Genomic DNA, 17,473 nt, shown 5'->3' with positions numbered 1-17,473 from the left:
TTCTGCTGCAATTTTTATTATTTCATTTCTTCTTGTGCCTGAGGGCTTCTTTTACTGTTGTCTTTCTACTTGTTTGAGTTGTAGGGTTAGTGTTTTGATTTTGGCCTTTTCTTCTTTTTGAATGTGTGCATTTATTGCTATAAATTGACCTCTGAGCACTGTTTTTGCTGTGTCACAAAGGTTCTGGTAGGATGTGTTTTCATTCTCATTTGATTCTGTGAATTTCCTTATTACATCCTTAATTTCTTCTATAACCCAGCAGTTTTTTAGTAAAGTGTTGTTCAGTTTCCATGTATTTGTTTTTTTTTCCTTGTTTTTTCTGTTATTGATTTCTACTTTTATGGCTTTATGGTCAGAAAAAATGCTTAACAGTATTTTTGATGTTTCGGATTCTGTTAAGGCTTGCTTTGTGGCCTAATATGTGGTCTATAGTGGAGAATGTTCCATGTGCGTTGGAAAAGAAAGTATACTTGGCTGCTGCTGGGTGCAGTGTTCTGCATATATCTTTGCGATCAAGTTGGTTGATTGTGGCATTTAGATCTTCCATGTCTTTACAGAGCTTCTTTCTGGATATTCTGTCCTTCACCAAAAGTGGTGTGTTGAATTCTCCTACTTTTATTGTGGAGTGGACGTCACCTGGAGGCTGTGGAGGTGGTGTTCAATTACAGCCTGACCCTGCAGTGTTAGGCTGAGTCCAAGCCAGACACAGAGTATTGCTGGAGCCTTGAACTCTCCACCTGGGAATCTGTGTGGGAGCAGCTGATCATCGGAGCTTTGACCTGGGAGCACCAGGGGCTGTACAACTGCACAACCTTCAACCAAATGACTTGTCTGGCCCACTCCACCTCATTCTTGTTCAGGGTGATAGATGAGTCTGTCAGGTGCAACTTCCACTATGGTTCAAGTGGCCTTTCCCTACGCTGGCCCCAGCCATCTGGTCTTTTCCTACCATGTGAGGGAATCTGGCAACAAGTTCCCAGTCTAGAGCTCTTGAACCCCAATCCCTAGCCCACAGGCCCTTGAACTTTCACTTCCAAGCCATATGCCTTGGCAAACTCTCCAGGCCACTCTGAGCCTCAGTTTTCTTACCTGTAAATGGGCTTTGTGATGCCTACCTCTCAGGGTTGTATAAAATAACAAATAATGTTTAGAAGGACAATGAGTCAGGGAGATAGCCAGTGAAAGAAGGTGTGAGCAGTTAGGGGGAAATCAGGAATCATGTTAACAATTGAATGTGACTGGCAAGGAATCCCTATGTTTCTCAGCCCTGAATTCTTTAGAGGGCAATATAGTCACATAGATTCACATCCTGGCTCCAATTCTTATTAGCTGTGTGACCTTGGGCCAGTTACTTAACCTCTCTGTGCTTCTGATTCCTTATCTTTTTAACAAACATAATCCAAACCAAACCAAAACCATTGCCATCAAGTCTATTCGGACTCATGGAGACCGCACATGTTACAGAGTAGAACTGCTCAATGGGGTTTTCATGGCTGTAATCTTTATAGAAGGATTACGTAATGGCACAGTGGTTAAGTTCTTAGGTGCTAACGGAAAGGTCAGTGGTTCAAAATCAGCAGCTGCTCCTCAGGAGAAAGATGTGGCAGTCTGCTTCCATAAAGATTACAGCCTTGGAAGCTCTATGGAGGCAGTTCTACTTGATCCTATAGGCTTGCTATGAGTTGAAATCAACTCAGTGGCAATGGGTTTGGTTTGGGTTTTCAAATCTTTACAGAAGCAGATCACCAGGCCTTTCTTGTATGGCTGTTTGGTGGGTTTGAATGGCCAACTTTAGGTTAGTAGTCGAGTGCAAACCATTTACACCACCCAGAGACCCAACAAACATAATAATTGCACCTGTATCATAGGGTTGTTGAGGATTAAATTAATTAATATTTGTAAAGTTCTTGGGTAGTGCCTGCCATATTGTGTTTGATAAACAAACAAATAAAATTACTGTTTATTGAGCCTGTGCCATACGCTGGAACCAAGTCTTCCCATATGTAACATCAACAAACATTCATGGGCACTCACTGGCGGCCCACTATGAGGCAGACCTGTTCTTAACTCCATGGTACAGAAGGAGGGACTGAGACCTGGAAACTCAAGTCCAGTTGCTGAGGTTTGAAATGAGGCTGACTGCATCAAGAGCAATGCCCGTAGTTGTCCACGAAGACCACATGTAGCTTTCCAAATCACTTAATTCAATCTTCAGAACAACCCTCTGGTCCTGCTAAGACATTTGACGGGTAGGGGAACAGGCCCAGAGGAGGAAGCATCAAGTTAAGTTGAGGCTCATGGGATACTGCAGGATTTGAATGATATCCTGTGTGGAGGGCTCTTGGCACTCAGAGCTCAGTGAATGGCAGTTTCTATTGTTATTGATGTTATTATTATCATTCTCATCACCTTTTATTAAGACCTACTATGTGTGAGGCATTGTGCTGATACTTTTACATGTGATCTCCCTTATTCCCCTTAAAAGCTTTGTTATGTTGTGTTAAGCGCCATTGAGTAGGCAACCCTATGCACAACAAAACAAAAAGCTGCCTGGCCCTGAGCCATCCTCATCATTGGCTGGGGATCAGACTATTATGATCCAGAGGGTTTTCACTGGCTGATTTTTGGAAGTACATCACCAGGTCCTTCTTCCTAGTCTGTCTCAGTCTGGAAGCTCCACTGAAACCTTTTCAGCATCATAGCAACAGGCAAGCCTCCACCAGTGGCTGCATGTAAGATGCACTTGCCAGGAATCAAACCTGGCCCTCCCACACAGAAGATGAGAATTCTACCACTGAGCTACCAATGCCAAAAGCTTGTAGGGTGAGGCATTACTATCCTTGTTTGACATAAAGAAGTTGAGCCTAGAGAATGAAACTAAGAACCCCTTAGCATCTGAGGAAGTCCCCTTCCACATCTGCATATCTTGACGCTCTTGGCTGACTTCTTAACCTCTGTGGCCAGATGTCACCTCTTTGAAAAAGGTCCTGATCAGAACCAGGAAGGGCAAACAGCAGGCCAGTGTTAATGATAACTGCCAGTTATTAATCACCTACTGTGTGCCAAGCATTAACGTTCAGGAACTCATCTCAGCCTCACAATATCCCTGTTTGATGAATACTGTCATGGATTGAATTGTGTCCCTCCAAAAATGCGTGAATCAACTTGGTTGGACTGTGATCTCCAGTGTCCTGTGGTTGTCCTCCATTTTGTGATTGTAATTTTATGTTAAAGAGGATTAGGGTGGGATTGTAACACACACTTACCCAGGTCACATCTCTTATCCAGTGTAAAGAGAGTTTCCCTTGGGTGCGGCCTGCACCACCTTTTATCTCTCAAGAGATAAAAAGGGAAGGAAAGCAAACAGAGAGTTGGGAACCTCATACCACCAAGAAAGCCACACCCGGAGCGGAGTGCTTCCTTTCGACCTGAGTTTCCTGCACTGAGATGCTCCCAGACCAAGGGAAGTCTGAGGCATCACGAAGACCTTCCTTCAGAGCCTACAGAGAGAGAAAGCCTTTCCCTGGAGCCGGCACCCTGAATTTGGACTTCTAGTCTACTGCACTGTGAGAGAATAAACTTCTCTTTGTTAAAGTCATCCACTTGTGGTATTTCTGTTATAACAGCACTAGATGATTCAGATACTGTGAAATTAAATTATAAATTTTGCTTTATGAAAACAGTCCTGTTGCCCATGACACTAAAAGTCGTCTTAGTAAATATTAGAATCCTATGTGCTGTATAATCATACATATAATTTTTAAAGCTTATAGTTATGTCAAACTGTGACTAACCCTTAGAAGCAGCTTGTGTAGTTTCACATAATTATATTTGGGTGATCAGGCTCACTGAAACATTTGCAATTCATTCTTTCAGAAAACAATCGAAGCTTAATGAATGTATCCTGTTTCCGAAGCTTCAGAGGTCTTGCAGTCATAGCTCATTGATCTTGCAGTTGTCTTAGCAAGATTTCTATTTTTCTATTCTTTATAATAAGGAACTCTGGTGGTGCAGTGGTTAAAGCACTTGACTGCTAACCGAAAATTCGGTGGTTTGAACCCACCTGCTGCTCCTCAGGAGAAATATGTGGCAGTCTGCTTCTGTAAAGATTTACAGTCTTGGAAACACTATGGGGTAGTTCTACTCTGTCCTGTAGGGTCACTGTGAGTCAGAATTGACTCGGCGGCAATGGGTTTATTTTATTTTTTGTGCCCATTTCACAGAAAAGGCAACTGAATGAAGCCCAGAGAGGTTAAGTAGCATGTCCAAGATCACACAGCTGAGATTTGAAGCTGGGTCATATGACTCAGACCACAGAGCTATTGAAACCACAAGCTGCTGTACCCCAATGACAGGAAAACAAGTGCTCTTCAAATGACAGTGGAGATGAACCCATAAACCTGGGACTGGGGGTGGAGGCAGGGATGAGGGTGTGTTAGGCCTGGGTCTTGATTCTCTCCCCTGTCCAGGTCCCCAGTCCTCCTGCTCTGCAGGGGTTATCGTTGGCGTTGCCATTGGGATCCCAACTGTGTTTGCCCTGGCTGCAGGGCTGGGCTGTTTCCTCTTCACTAGAAATTCCAGATGATAATACTAGAGCTGAGGGAGGGGGTGTGGCTGTCATGGTCTCCCTCCCCCTTCCTGCCCTCCCCCTCACCTGTGCCCAAGAATGAGGCCTTCTAGGTTTCAGGTCCTCAAGGAAAACAGCAGAAGACCCCATCCAAAAGGCCGCAAAACCCATCTCTGAGGAGGAACACCCTGCAGAGTCCATTTCTAGTAAGTGACCCCACAGCTGGTACCCAGGGCAGGGGTGAGGGCTAGGAGGTCAGGCTTCCAGCCAAAGCTTTGCCACCAGATCACTATGTGACCATGAATGAGTCCTGCCCCCTCTGGGCTTTAATGTCCACACCCGGAAAGTGGATGAGATTGGAGGCAAGAACCTCTGAGAAGTTCTCCCTCTTCCAACAGCATGGGACAGTGTCTTAGTTATCTAGTGCTGCTGTAACAGAAATACCACAAGAGGATGACTTTAAGAAAGAGAAATTTATTCTCTCACAGTCTAGGAGGCTAGAAGTCCTAATTCAGAGCACCAGCTCTAAGGGAAGGCTTTCTCTCTCAATCGGTTCTGGAGGAAGGTCCTTGTCATCAGTCTTCCCTTGGTCTAGGAGCTCCTCCTCACAGGAACTTCAGGTCCAAAGGATGTGCTCTGCTCCCAGTGCTGCTTCCCCATGTCTCTCTGCTCACTTCTCTCTTTTATATCTCAAAAGAGGTTGGCTTAAGACCCAACCAAATCTTGTAGACTGAGTCCTGCTTCATTAACATAATTGTCACAAATTCCACCTCATTAACATCATAGAGACAGAATTTAAAACACATAGGAAAATCACATCAGATAACACAATGGTGGACAATCACACAAAACTGGGAATCATGGCCCAGCCAAGTTGACAGATATTTTGGGAAGGACACAAAAAAACAATCCATGACAGACAGGAATGGCAAAAACAAGAAAACCTGCTGCTATTCTTTCCTTTTTCACTCTCAGAAAACCTTGTGTTATGGATGGAATTAATGCCCCTGAAAATACGTACTGAAATCTTGCCCATATGCTATCATGATTTAATCAACTGATAAAATCAGTTAGCTTCCGTTAGAGCAGATTACCTTCAATAATGTAATCTAATGTAATGTAATTACCTTACATCTAATGTAGTGCAGATGTAATTACATGTATCCTATTTTTTCAAAAATATGCCCACATAAATACAAGCCCACACATATAACGTACACAGCTCACCTGGGAAAATAATGTAGTAGGGGGTTGTGCAGTTGGCAAAAAATGTGTTAACACGTGGGTTATTTGTGTAAAAATATGGTAATTACCTTACATCTAATGTATGGATTATGCCTGAACTTAAAAGAAACAAAAATCCTCACAATTGGGCCCATAAACAGCATCATGAAGAATGCAAAGAAATTAAAGTTGTCAAGGATTTCATTCTACTTGGATCATGGAAGCAGCAGTCAAGAAATCAAACGATGTATTGTGTTGGGAAAATCTGCTGCAAAAGACCTATTTAAAGCATTAAAAAGCAAAGATGTCACTATGATAACCAAGGTACACCTGACCCGAGCCATGGTCTTGTCAATTGCCTCATATGTATGCAAAATCTGGACGATGAAAAAGGAAGATCGAATGAGAACCGATGCATTTGAATTATGGCGTTGGCAAAGAATATTGAATATATCACGGACTGCCAGAAGAATGAACAAATTTGTCTTGGAGGAAATACAGCCAGAATGCTCCTTAGAAGCAAAGGATGGTGAGATTTTTCTTGCTTACTTAGGACATGTCATCGGGAGATGACCAATTACTAGAAAAGGACATCATGTTTGGTAAAGGGTCAGTGAAAACAAGGGAAATCCTTCATGAGATGGACTGACACTGTGGTTGCAACAATGGGTTCAAACATATTGAAGATTGAGAGGATGGTGCAGGACTAGCAATGTTTTCTTCTGTTATACGTAAGGTCACCAAGAGTCAGAGCCAACTTGACAGCAACAAACAACAACAAATGTAGTGTAATGTAATCATAACAGAATGCAGAAATTATCAAACAATATCATTAATATCACACACAAGTAAAATTTTGAAGATTCTTCAAAAACAGTTGCAGTAGTACATTGATAGGTGTCATGGATTGAATTATGTCCCCCCAAAAGAGTGTGTATTGATTGGGCTGGGCCATGATTCCCAGTATTGTGTGATTTTCCTGTATGTTGTAAATCCTGCCTCTATGATGTTAGTAAGGGAGGGTGGGTGGCAGTTGTTATCAGTGAGGCAGGACTCAGCCTATAGGATTAGACTATGTTTTGAGGTAATCTCTTGAGATATAAAAGAGAAGCAGAGAGACAGGGGGACCTCATACCACCAAGAAAGCAAGACCGGGAGCAGAGTGTATTCTTTGGACCCAGGGTTCCTGTGCCTGAGAAACTCCTTGATTGGGGGAAGATTGAGGACAAAGACCTTCCTCCAGAGCCGACAGAGAGAGAAAGCCTTCCTCTAGAGCTGACACCCTGAATTTGGATGTCTAGCCTACTAGACTGTAAGAAAATAAGCTTCTCTTTGTTAAAGCCATCCATTTGTGGTATTTCTGTTATAGCAGCACTGGATGACTAAGACAACAGGGAACTGCCAAAAATTCAGGCTGGACTCAGAAGATGATGCGGAACCAGGGATATCATTGTTGATGTCAGATGGACTTTGGCTGAGAGCAGAGCATACCAGAAAGGTGTTTACCTGTGTTTTATTGACTGTGCAAAGGTGTTTGACTGTGTGGATTGTAACAAATTATGGATAACCTTGTGAAGAATGGGAATTCGAGAACACTTAATTGTGCTCATGCGGAACCTGTACATAGACCAAGAGGCAATTGTTCGAATAGAACGAGGGGATACTGCATGGTTTAAAGTCACGAAAGGTGTGTATCAGGGTTATATCCTTTCACCATACTAATTCAATCTGTATGCTGAGCAAACAATCTGAGAAGCTGGACTACATGAAGAAGAATGAGGCGTCAGGTTTGGCGGAAGACTCAACAACCTGCGATATGCATATGCACAACCTTGCTTGCTGAAAGTGAAGAGGACTTGCAGCACTCACTGATGAAAATCAAAGACTGCAGCCTTCAGTATGGATTACACCTCAACATAAAGAAAACAAAAATCCTCACAACTAGACCAATAAGCAACATCATGATAAATGCAGAAAAGATTGAAGTTGTTAAGGATTTCATTTTACTTGGATCAACAATCTACAGCCATGGAAGCAGCTGTCAAGAAATCAAAAGACACACTGCATTGGGCAAATCTGCTGCAAAAGACCTCTTTAAAGTGTTAAAGACCAAAGATGTCACTTTGAGGACATCAGAGCCATGATATTTTCAAACGTCTCATATGCAGGCGAAAGCTGAACAATGAATAAGGAAGACCGAAAAAGAATTGATGCCTTTGAATTATGGTGTTGGCAAATGTTGAATATACCATGGACTGCCAGAAGAACGAGTAAGTCTGTCTTGGAAGAAGTACAGCCAGAGTGCGCTTTGGAAGCAAGGACGGCAAGAGTTCATTTCACATACTTTGGAGATACTATCAGGAGGGACTGGTCCCTGGAAAAGGACATGTTTTGGCTTCCAGACCTATAACAACAAAGGAAGAATTGACACAGCTGAGACCCTAGTCTGGGCTTTTAGCCTCCAGAACGGTGAGAAAATAAATTTCAGTAGAAAAGCCAAGAGAATCCACTGGAATACTATAAGAATTAGGAACATTTCAATAGGTAACTAGATTAAAAAATATTTTAAAAATATCAGTTATAGTAACCAAATACAAGATATGTTGGGGGTTGTTGTTGTAGGTGCCATTGAGTCAATTTTAGACTCATAGTGACCCCATGTGACAGAGTAGTACTGCCCCATAGGGTTTTCTAGGCTGTAATCTTTACCGGAGCAGATTGCCAGGTTTTTGTCCTGAGGATCCACTGGGTGGGTTCAAACTGCTGACCCTTCGGTTAGCAGACAAATGCTTAGCCCATGCACCACCAAACGTCCTTCTCTTGGGAGGAGAGATTACATTTTAAATAGTAACAATCTGTTTTTGTTGCTGCTCTTAATAGTCAGAATATAAGTGAGGAAACTACAGAAGTGCTTTGACAAGCATTAAAAAAGAAAAGGCCGGTCTAAAAAAAAAAAAAAACCTGTTTCCATATAGCAGGACTCCAATTTTGTTTCTTCCCTAGCAGGTGAAGATAAACAACACAATTTCCTCACAGGGTAGTCAGGCTGGTTAATGAGATGTTAGACATTAAACTGTTTAACATAGGAAACTTCATTTATTCAACAAATATTTGAGCACCTATTTTAAATGCTGTCAGTTCAAACCCACCTAGTGGCGATGGAAAGAAACACTTGCGGTTGCCGTCAGAATCTACTGTACAGCACCGGGTTTGGTTTATTATGTGCCAGTTATCTTTTTTATATGCTGAAGATGTCATCAAAATAGACACAAACCTTTCCCTCACTGGAGCTAACATTCTAGTGAAGGCAGGTGGATAACAGAGTAAATCGATACCCAAAATAATAGTGTGTTAAATGATGAAAAAGGAGCCCTGGTGGTGCAGCTGTTAAGCCGCTCAGCTAACAGAAAGGTTGGTGGTTCCAACCCACCCAGTGGCTTCGTGGGAGAAAGACCTGGTAATCTGCTTCTGTAAAGATGCCAAAAACCTAAAGATTACAGCCAAAAAAAAAAAAAAAAAAACCATAGGGCGATTCTACTTCATCACATACGGTTTCTATGAGTTGGAATCCATTCCATGGCACCCAACAAGATGATGAAAAGTACTATAGAGAAAAATAAAGATGGGTGGAGGGAGTGGAGTGTGTGGAGAGGGAGTGGCTTGTTTTCAAGTTCACAATGGGTGGTCGGGGGAGGCACGCGAGATGGTGGCATCTGCTTCAAGACCAGAGAGGAAAAGCCTGCCAGGAAGAGGCGACAGCACATGCCAAGGCCCTGAGGTGGGAGACTGCTTGTTGTGTTGAGAAGGGGGAAGAGGCCAGTGTGGCAGAAGCTGAGCCAGCAAACGGGGCAGGAGATGAGGGCAAGGGGGAGGGGGCGAGGCTCTAGTGGTCCAAATGATTAAGTACTGGGCTATTAACCAGAAGGTGCCGGAAGAAAGACTTGGTGACCTAAAAAATGTCAATAAATCTTAGTATTTTACTACTATTAGTGTACAAAAAGAAACCTTGGTGGCTAGTGGTTAAGTGCTACAGCTGCTAACCAAAGGGTCGGCAGTTCGAATCCGCCAGGCGCTTCTCGGAACCTCTATGGGGCAGTTCTACTCCGTCCTATAGGGTCGCTATGAGTCAGAATCGACTCGACGGCACTGGGTTCGGCTTGGTTTTTGTTAGTGTACAAAAACATTAAACTCTTGGCGGGCTCTGCTAGGAGTTCCATCGACTGTGAAACGGAGATGTTGCAAAGACCTCCCAGGTTTGGCATGAGGGCCAAGGGTACGTCTGACAACAGGCGATCCACCGTTTCCACCCGGATTGCGTTTGCAGAGCGACTCCTGGGCGTCAAGGCGTGTCCAGGGTAGGTCTTTCCCAGTCAGTCACTCACGGTGCATCAGCACCCTGGTCTCGGCCCCCCGGTTGGGATCCTCGTCTCGGCGCCGCGCAGACTCGGACACGTACTATCGCAGCGTCCAACCAGGAGCACGACCCTGACGCCTCCTTGCCTCCTGTCTGGCGCAGTTCCTGCGTCCCCCTCCCCGTGGGACCTGGAAACCCGCCCAAAGGCCGGCACGCCGCAGAGCCTTCTGGGAATTGTAGTTCCGACTCGCCGAGCCCAAGGGCACTTCCGGGTTCGCACAGAAGTGCGGCCATTGTCCCGTTCGCGGACGTTTGTTGTCGCCTAGCACCTCGGTCTTTCGGAGCTTAACTCCGAGAGCCCTTGTGGCTGCCGACTAGGAGAGGGGGCCTAACTAACTTAACCCGAGTTGGTCGTGCTGCGGAATCAGGGACAGGGGCTGCTTAACCCGAGTTCGTCCTGCGGTGGAGCCGTACCTGGTACCGAGGCGTGGACCAGCCAGACCTGGGCCGCAGCCCGAGGACGCCCAGGTTGGTGAGGGGCGGGCCATCGCCGGGTGTCAATATGCGCATGCGCAGGGTGTAGGCGGGAAGCTAGAAGCGAGAGTGCGGGTGGGTGATCTGAAACCTGCGCGGGCGGCGCTTTAGCCTGCTGTCTGCGGTCGCCCAGGTTGGTACAACTGCAAGATTCCGGGGCTGTGTTCAGCGCGCGTGCGCGGGTGTTTGGGCAGCCGCTGCTCCTGTCTGGGGCCTGAGGTTGCCCAGGTCGGTGGAAGAGGGCATCTCTCTGCATCGGTGTTGGGGAGAGCCTGTACTCCCCTTGCTGTTGTTGGTGGAGGTTGGTGGTAGTTGCCATGGCGTCGATTGCTATTCATGGCGACCCCGTATGTGCAGACCGCCACGCCTTCTGAGGTCCTTCTGGGTGGGTTTGAACCACCAGCCTTTTGATTAGTAGTCCAGCGCTTAACCATTTGTATCACCCAGGGACTCCATACTCTCCTTGTTGTTGTTGAGGTGCTTTCAAGTTGATTCCGGTTTATGGCGACTCTCTATGACAGAGTAGAACTGACCCATAGGGTTTCCTGGGCTGTAATTTTTACAGGGGAGCCCTGGTGGCGCAATGGTTAAGAGCTCGGCTGCTAACCAGAAGGTCAGCGGTTCGAATCCACCAGCCGCTCCTTGGAAACCCTATGGGGTAATTCTACTCTGTTGTGTAGGGTCGCTGTGAGTCGAAATCGACTTGACTGCAACAGGTTTTTTGGAACCTTTACGGGGCAGATTGCGAGGTCCTTTCTCCCGCGAAGTGGCTGGTGGGTTGGAACCGACGACCTTTTGGTTAGCAGCCGAGCTTTTTGCCATTTGAGCCACCCAGGGACTCCTTCCTCCCCTTGTTGTTGTTGTTAGGTGCCATCGAGTCGGTTCCAACTCATAGTGACCCTATGTACAACAGAACAAAACACTGCCTGGTCCCGCGCCATCCTACACCCACCCAAATGTAGGGTCTGTTTGTTGGAGGGACTGAGGACATCCCGTTTGATGAAAGCTCAATTGTAGATTCTGCCTCCTGGATGGGAGGGGCTGTGCCACGTTGAGCAGGTGTTTGGGTGAGAAGCATGAGGTGGGAGGTGAGGTTCAGGGCAGGTGGTCCTGGAACCCTGGAGCAGACACTGTTCTTACAGGCCTGGGGACACAATGGTTGGTGGAGAGACCAGCGTGGAGCTGCAGATTCCTTTCCCAGGAGAGGCATGGCACCTTCAGGCAGCCTTAGGTGGAAATATAAAGGACTGCAGACTCCCAGCTTGAAGGAGGGGCCAGGACCTCGAGGCAGGTTCTAGGCAGCACATGCCGGAGGTGTCTGAGTGCCAAACAGGAGCCTGGGACCCATGCAGGGTAGTATAGAACCCAGGGCATTCAAGTTGGTGGAGGTGCAGAATCTGAGCCCAGGAAGGGCAGAGCTGTAATTCCCTGCTGTCCAGTGTGTTCCAACGTACAGGACAGAATAGATAGAACTGCCCCAGAGTGTTTCCAAGGCTGTAAATCTTTACAGACGCAGACTGCCACATCTTTCTCCCATGGAGTGGCTGATAGGTTCGAACCACCGACCTTTCAGTTAGCAGCCGAACACTTAACCACTGCGCCACCAGGGCTCCTAGAGCTGTAACAGCTGGTGTCAGATCATCAGCTGTTTGGACAGGAAGCAGGATGCTGCCAGCTATGACTGAGGAATGTGTTCCTGGGACCTTTGCTCAGGGGCTGCTCTGCTTGCCCAGGTTGGTAGAGAGACAGAATCTGGGCTGCACATTTGGGCTTGGAAGGGCCTGCACTCTGCACAGCACCCAGGCGTACATGTTTGGGTAGGAGGAGGGGAAGGGCCCAGAACCCCCAGGCTGGTGAGTGTCCAAGTCCTGGAGCTGGAGCTCAGCACTCAGGCTCCTGTGTGGGTATTCTGGTGGCAGGCAGGCAATGGGGCAGGTGACTGTGGAACACACATGGAGCCATGTGGGTACCTGTCCCATGTAGATTGAGGCTGAGTGGGAATGCAGACTCTTCAGGAGCAGCGGCTATATAAGACCTTCAGGCTGGTGGAGGGCCCAGGCCCTGGATACAGATCTGGGCAAGAACCTGCTGTGTGTGTGCATGGGGGTGGCAGGAGGAGGGAGCCTGGGTGGGTGACCCCTCTGCGGTGGCTGCTGGAGTGGAGGCCTGGAGGCCCCAACTGGGAGCTGCAGGTTCTGGTCCCAGGAGGGGCGGGGCTGCTGCAGCTGCACTGTGCACACGTGCTGGCATTTGGCCGGAACAGGGAGGCGTGGGCAGGCCTAGAACTGCCTGCAGGTGCTCAGGTGGGTGGAGGGACCGGATCTGAGCTGCAAATTCTGGGCAGCGGAGGCGTGGGGCTGTGCCAGGCACCCTCTTTGCATGTGCCCAGGTGCTTGAGCGGGAAACAGGAGGCTGTAGGTAGGTTTCGGGCAAAGGGTGCTGGGACCATTGTGTAGATGTTGCCCTCAGCACAGCCTGACGATGCCCACGTAGGTGGAAGGACAGGATCTTGCTGAACCACAGGAGCCCAGGAAGGTGCTTGGGTAGGAATCTGGGCTGCTGCTGCCCAGGCGGGGCCTGTGGAGGTTGATGGGTGGAACTGGGTTTTGGTGCAAGTTCAGGTAGAGCTGTACCCTGAACCCATGCTAAACTGTTTGAATGAGAAACTGGGGAGTGGGCGGGGAGGGGTCAGGGACAGGGCAGGGTGGGCTCCACCGGGGGCTGCTCTGGTCTCTGGGTGGCCACTGCTAGCCGAAAGGTTGGAGGTTCGAGTTCACCCAGAGGCACCTTGGAAGAAAGGCCATTGAAAACCCCATGAAAAAAAGACCCTGTCAGCCATTGAAAACCGTATGGCGCGCAGCTGTACTCTGATGCACACGGGGATGCCGTGAGTCAGAGCAGATCTGACGGCAAGTGGTTTGTTTCCGTTTTGTTTTGCATTAGTCAGACCTGAAAACACCTAGGTGGTAGAAAGAGTCAGTGCTACGCCTTCTGAGCCTGGGAGGAGCCATCCTTGGTGCTGGTGCTCACTGCTGGTGTTTCGGTGGGAGCCTGCAGTCCTGCCCAGGCTCTGTTTTAGTTTCCGGGTGCAGTGTCAGTCCCGAGGACGCCCAGCTGAGTGGAGGCACCAGATCAAAGCTACAAATCCAGGGCACAGGAGGCTGTTGGGGAGGGAAGTTGGGCTGGCGCTCCTCTGGTAGGGTCAGTGAGTTGGAATGGTGGAGGGACCAGGTCCTGGGTGCAGCCTGACTATTTGAGGGGAGGTGAGAGGTGATCTTCCAGAGAATGTGCAAGGGTGGACCTGGCTGTCTGTGTTGTCGGGCGCTATCAGCCCCGTGTGGCAGAGGAGGAGTTCTCCACAGGGTTCCTTGACTGTAATCTTCACAGGACTGGATCACCAGGTCTTTCTCCCTGGAACCGCTGGGTGGGTTTGAACCACCGACCGCTCAGTTAGCAGTTGAGCACTTAACCAGTGTGCCGCCAGAGCTCCTAGGGCCTGGTAGGTGGAGGGACAGGGTCAGTCTCAGCAGCTGAATCAGCTCCTGGCAGGGGCGGGGCAATGTCTTGGGCTTCATACCTTTAGTCACGTGTGACTCTGGGTTGTTCATCCGGAGCCCTGCTCCTGGCCCTAGGGAAAGGTACTTGTCTGGGGCTGAAGGTTCCATTTGAGGGGAGGAGTGCTGGTGTTTGTGGGGATCCCAAGACCCAGTGGGAGTAGGAGAGGAACTGATTTGTACTGCAGACATTGTTTGGGCCAGGGAGGCTATGTTTAGGCAGGAGGTAGGCTTATGGGTAGGTGGCTCAGAGCCCCAGGACAGTGGAGGAATCAGGTTGGAACTGGAGAGGCAGGGTTATGCCTGAGAGATGGTAGGTATATGCACAGTTATTTGGGCAGGAGTCTGGGCAGAATCTCCTGGGAGCTCACTTGCCGTGGGGAGTGCATGCTAGGGGCAGAGACCGGTCTGGGAAGTGGGGGGGTCCTGGCAGAACCCTGCCCCCCATGCACAGGCTGTGGGCACTATGCCATCTCAGGGCTGTCTCTTCCCACTGCAGCTCCGAGTCCTCAGGACCTTGCCCTGCCTGGAGAAGAGCATGGAAGAGCAGGATGAGAAGCCCTCAGGGCCCCTGAAGGTCTGTGCACAGGTGAGTGGAGCCCCCTTTCCCCAAGGGACTCTGAGCTTGCTCCCACCAGGCCCCGCTGCCTAGCCCACTGGGCGAGGAGCCTGAGCCTCTTCTCAGAGCATCTTAGGGGCCTCTGCCCAGCAAGACTGCTAGGCTTCTAACACTTATATGACACATTTTATGAGTCTCCCTGCATTTCCTGAGCCTTTAACCCAGATAACTCTTTGGGTGGGTGGGGGTGGCTTCGCGTCGTGTGTCACAAGCCCTTACAATACTGACTTCCCTTTGCCCAGCAGTTCATAGCTTTGTTTAAGGATGAACAATTGGAAATATCCTAAGAATGCAACAAAAGAGGGAAGATAAATGAATTATGGCAGAACCACGAAATGGACAACGCTGTCACCACGGGCAGTGATGCTGTCATGCATATTTGCTGACATGTGAAGCGATTTATGATCTTTGTTAATGTAGAAATTGTCATTTTAAAAAAAGGGATGGTGGTTTATGTGTGCGCACAGAAAATAGTTTGCAAGACTATGTTGTTATTTGCCGTCCAGCTGATTCTGACCCATGGTGATCCCATGTGTAACACAGTAGAACTGCTCCGTGGAGTTTTCTTGCCCGTAATCTGAACGGAAGCAAATCACCAGGCATTTTCTCCTGTGGTACCACTGTGTGGGTTCGAACCACCAACCTTTAGGTCAGCAGTGAAGTGCAAACCATCTGTGCCACTTAGGGACCTCTTTACAAGAGGTATAAAAAAAAAATACCAAAAAGTTAACAACGATTATCTTTGAGTTAAACTACAAGTGACTTTAATCTTTCATTTAGTTATTTATATTTTTTTACTTTTGTAGAGTGCATTTTGAGGCTAAGGCTCAACAATGAGATGTGTTTTTCTATAGCAAATATTATTTGAAAACATTTAATAGCTTAAGAACTTCCCCTTACTGGAAGGTTCTGTCCTGAAGCCGTTAGGTGGGGCAGAGCAAGGTGTGTATCTGCATTTGGGGGAGGGGTACCTGGCGTGGGGTGTCACAGACTGAGCAGGGTGAGGAGGGCACCCATGTGTGGGGGGTCAGGGGCCAAATAGGGTGAAGAGGGTGTCTCACAGGGTGTCAGAGCCCAAGTAGAGTGAAGAAGTCAAGTATTAGAGCCCACTGGGGCTGAGGAAATAGTCTCTGCGAGGTCTCAGCAGCCTGACCTGGGGAGCCAGTGATCAAAATGGGGTAAAGAAGGCGTCCATTCAGTGTGGCAGTCCAGCAGAGTGAGGAAGTTCATGTGGGGGCAGCCTATTGTGGGCGTTAGAACCCTTGGGGTTGAAGAAATGGTCTGTGCAAGCTGACAGCCTGATGAGGGGGAGCCAGTGCTCAAGTGGGGTGAGGAGGGTACCCACATTGGGGAGCGAAAAGCAGTGTTGGGAGTCAGAGCCTGTGTTAGTGTCTTGTGGCTGCTGAAACAAAGTACCACAACCTGGGTGGGTTAAAACAACAGAAATGTATTCTCTCACAGTTCTGAAGGCTAGAAGCCTGAAATCAAGGTGCCAATGGACCATGCTCTCCTTCCTGCGTCTACCGGCTTCTGGTGGTCCCAGGTGCTCCTTGGCTTATGGCAGCATAACTCCAGTCTCTGCCTCTGCCTTCGCATGGCCATTGTCTCTCTGTCTGTCTGTGTCTGTGTCTCTTCTCCTCTTTTTATAAGGACACCAGTCATATTGAACTAGGGCCCATCCTTCTCCGCTGTGATCTCATATTAATTACATCTGCAAAGACCCCGTTCCAGATAAGGTCATGTTCACAGGTATCTGGGGTTAGGAATTCAACAGAGGCATGGCGGGGGTGGGAGGGTGGATGGCCTGGTTTGGGGTGACAGGGTCAGAGCAGGTGAGAAGGACATCCACAAAGGGAATGCCCCAGTGTGGGTGGTTAGAGCCCAGGTGGGGTAAGGGTGTCCGTGCAAGGGGTGGTGTTGGAACCAGAGCAGAGTAAGGAGTTGGAGAAGTATGCCCACGTTGGGAGTGGGGGCTCAGCCCAGTGTGGCATGTCAAGAGTGTGGGCAGGTCAAGGGCGCCCACGCATGAAAGTAGCCATGTGTGAAGTACCAGAGCTGAGGTAGGATGTGCAGGGCAGCCTGACGTGGAACTGACACCCAGCGTCATGCTGAGTGAGTCTGTGAGTAGGGACGGCCTGTCTTGGGAGTCAAAGCCCAGACAGGAGGAGGAAGCCCTTGGCAGAGGGCAGCCACGGGGGGGCATCAGAGCCCAAGTGGAAGGAGGAGAGCGTCTTTGCGGGAGAGGGTGTGGCAGTGGAGGTGGGAGATGAGTGACTTCCAGAGGGTTTGGCCAAATAAGTAGATGTAATTAGAACTAGGTCCTCACTGTCAGAGCAGGGAGGCACAGGTATGGAAAGAGAGAACCCTGGAATGAGCCCTGTGGTGTTCAACGGGAACTGGAGGTATTAATGTGAACAGCCGGTTTTCAGTATGTATAAACCAAAAACCAAACCGATCCCACTGCCATCGAGTCCATACCTACTCATAGCGACCCTATATAGGTGTAGAAATATATGGAGCTGTAAGAGTACCTCTGTGTGTCTACATACATACAGGCAGTCCCTGAGTTACGAACATCCAGCTTACATGCGACGTACGGTCGCTCATCAACCCCGGTAAAG

General features: G+C 48.2%; 1 protein-coding gene across 2 annotated transcripts in view; it reads left to right on the top strand.

The window, feature by feature from the left end:
• The first annotated feature begins 10,399 nt into the window (after positions 1–10,399).
• Positions 10,400–17,473, top strand: part of ZNF180 (zinc finger protein 180) — a 34,939-nt gene continuing 27,865 nt past the window's right edge. The window contains exons 1-2 of one of the 2 annotated variants that reach the window (XM_064293781.1): positions 10,400–10,673; positions 14,733–14,822. In XM_064293781.1, the coding sequence (XP_064149851.1) occupies positions 14,772–14,822 (51 nt within the window). In that variant the 5' untranslated portion in view covers positions 10,400–10,673; positions 14,733–14,771. Of the gene's footprint in view, positions 10,674–13,414; positions 13,796–14,732; positions 14,823–17,473 lie in introns of those variants that run through there. The other variant, XM_064293782.1, reaches the window with a different exon arrangement.

This window comes from Loxodonta africana, chromosome 11 (genome assembly GCF_030014295.1).
Source record: "Loxodonta africana isolate mLoxAfr1 chromosome 11, mLoxAfr1.hap2, whole genome shotgun sequence".
In the NCBI taxonomy this organism is placed as follows: domain Eukaryota; kingdom Metazoa; phylum Chordata; class Mammalia; order Proboscidea; family Elephantidae; genus Loxodonta; species Loxodonta africana.
Note: the sequence above shows the minus strand (reverse complement) of the source record. Positions and strands in the feature narration are given on the sequence as shown.